Below are 2356 nucleotides of genomic sequence, written 5' to 3'. Positions count from 1 at the left end.
GCTTTTCCTGTGAATGTTATACCAAAGTAGAATTGGGTATAAGACCTTTCCAGGGCTGCATTACCATTAATAGTAGTCTACTCGAATGTGGCACACCAGCAATGCCAAAATGGTCAGACTGTCCCCATCTGATTTGTGTTCATGTCATTCAATGAGTCAACCTTCTTAAGACTAATTAGACTAATACTTAAGTTCTTAATACATTCAGTATTCATCTAGGTTCTCCTGCCCTGCTATTATGTTCGATTACATTGTACATTATTGCATGTTTGTACACACCAATGATGATCCAAGTGAAATGTGATTTACATTTATGTTCCACCTTTGATTGTTTGATTATGTACGTTCCATGGTCATCGGTGATTTATCCATGTCCAACAGCAGACACTCATAAGGCAAACTTGGTTTGGATTCCTTACTCAACTGAGTGATTTAGCTCAAGGGTTTCTTTTATTTCACATACCTTCTATTTATTTTCACATACTCATCTTTTTAATAGCTGCTGAAGAAAAGTAAGATGCACATTTAAGATGTGCCCTTAGGAAAACATTCTGCAGAGCCATCTTCACATCCTTATTTCGTAGACTATAGATAATGGGGTTCAGCATTGGAGGGGTCACAGAATAAAACACAGAGATCATTTTATCTCGATTTTCAGAGTTTTTGGACACGGGCTTCATGTACATGGAGATGGCGGTGCTGTAGAATATGGTGACAACGATCAGATGGGAAGCGCATGTGGAGAAGACTTTGAATCTGGCTTCGGAAGAGCGGATTTGCACTATTGTGATAATGATTCGGATGTAGGAAATAATAATGAAGCTACTTGGTATTAAAAGTATGAAGATCCCTGAACAAAAGAGTATTGTCTCAGTGACAGATGTGTCCACACATGCCAACTTCAGAAGAACAGGGGGCTCACAAAAAAAATGGTTAATTGTAGACCCACATAATGGCAATCGTAGTGTAACAAATGTGCTTGAGAGAGCTATCACACTGCCACATAAGCAGCAGCAAGATGACAATGCAATACAAATAGCTATGCGCATGATGACTGTATAATGCAGGGGAAATGTGATGGCAACATAACGATCATATGCCATGACTGCTAGGAGGGCACACTCTGTACCGCCGAAGAACAACAAAATGCACATCTGAGCTGCACATCCAATGAAGCTGATCTTACTTCTAACAATAAGTTGGGCCAACAAGTTTGGAACAATCACAGATGCAAGGCACATGTCCACCAAGGAAAGGTTTCCCAGGAAGAAATACATAGGCATATGAAGCCGAATGTCAAAGATGCAGGCTATGATAAGGGTTATATTTCCAATGAGAGTCAACATGTATACAATCAAAAATAACACAAAGAGAAAAATCTTTACAGTCGGGTCCTGAGATAGGCCAATGAGTAGGAACTCTGTAATCAAGCTTCCATTTTTCATTTTCATTGATTCCAACTTCATATCGGCTATAGGAAAAGAAGACAGACCTTTAATAAAGACAACATGCATAAAGGTAGTATTTGATCAGATAAAAAGCATACAGTGGATCCACATCTTATCAATTCCCACACGACATACCCTCCAACTTGGGCTCATCAATGCACTTGCTCCAGACACAACAAACTTCATCACTTATCACAATGTCACTGCACTTTTTGTTCACCAAAACATGGATTATCCCAATGCCTATGTGCATCCTACTCTTCCTCATTCCTGCAGGTGAGATCATCTAAAATCTGGACCCTGGGCATAAGAAAGGAAGTAGCCCTTGCAAACCTCAAACTTTGTCTAAAACACACATTTTCCTTATATTTCTCAGGGAAAGTTCTAGAATCTGCAGGGATCCACAAATTTCTAACCACCCAGTGTTCCCACATTTCTCACAATAAATATGGTACCACACTTGTGTGGGCGGGAATAGCACTCGCAACAGGACATGACACAAAACACAACACTGACTCATCAATTTTTTCCACTTAAAACCAAACCTCTTTTGCAACTTGGGTATCTGTGGATTGTGCCCCCTAGCACACCTGGCACACAGGCAAACCTATCAAGCCTGTATATTTCTAAAAAAAATACACACCTGGAGAGTCCAGGGTGGTGCAACTGTGTGTGAAAAACATGAGATGTTCTTTCCCAGAAGCCTTCGCAAATCTCAAACTTTGGTTGAGAGCACAATCCAAATGTCCCTACATTTCTGAGAGGGAAAGTTTCAGAATCCACGGGGATCCAAATACACCCTACCAGCCAGGTTTCCTACACATCTCCCAATAAAAATAGTACCCTACCTCTGTAGGTGAATCGAGCACAGGAATGAGACACAGTTCGTCTATAACCCACTATCTCTC

At 40.5% G+C, this 2356-nt stretch overlaps 1 protein-coding gene across 1 annotated transcript; it reads right to left on the bottom strand.

The window, feature by feature from the left end:
• Window positions 1–476: 476 nt before the first annotated feature.
• LOC138296979 (olfactory receptor 2D3-like) lies at window positions 477–1451 on the bottom strand. The gene has a single exon (XM_069236495.1). The coding sequence runs from the start codon at window positions 1449–1451 to the stop codon at window positions 477–479; it is 975 nt and encodes a 324-aa protein (XP_069092596.1).
• Window positions 1452–2356: the final 905 nt, after the last annotated feature.

The sequence above is a fragment of the Pleurodeles waltl genome, chromosome 5 (genome assembly GCF_031143425.1).
Source record: "Pleurodeles waltl isolate 20211129_DDA chromosome 5, aPleWal1.hap1.20221129, whole genome shotgun sequence".
Taxonomy (NCBI): Eukaryota; Metazoa; Chordata; class Amphibia; order Caudata; family Salamandridae; genus Pleurodeles; species Pleurodeles waltl.
This window is presented reverse-complemented; position numbering and strand designations above follow the sequence as displayed.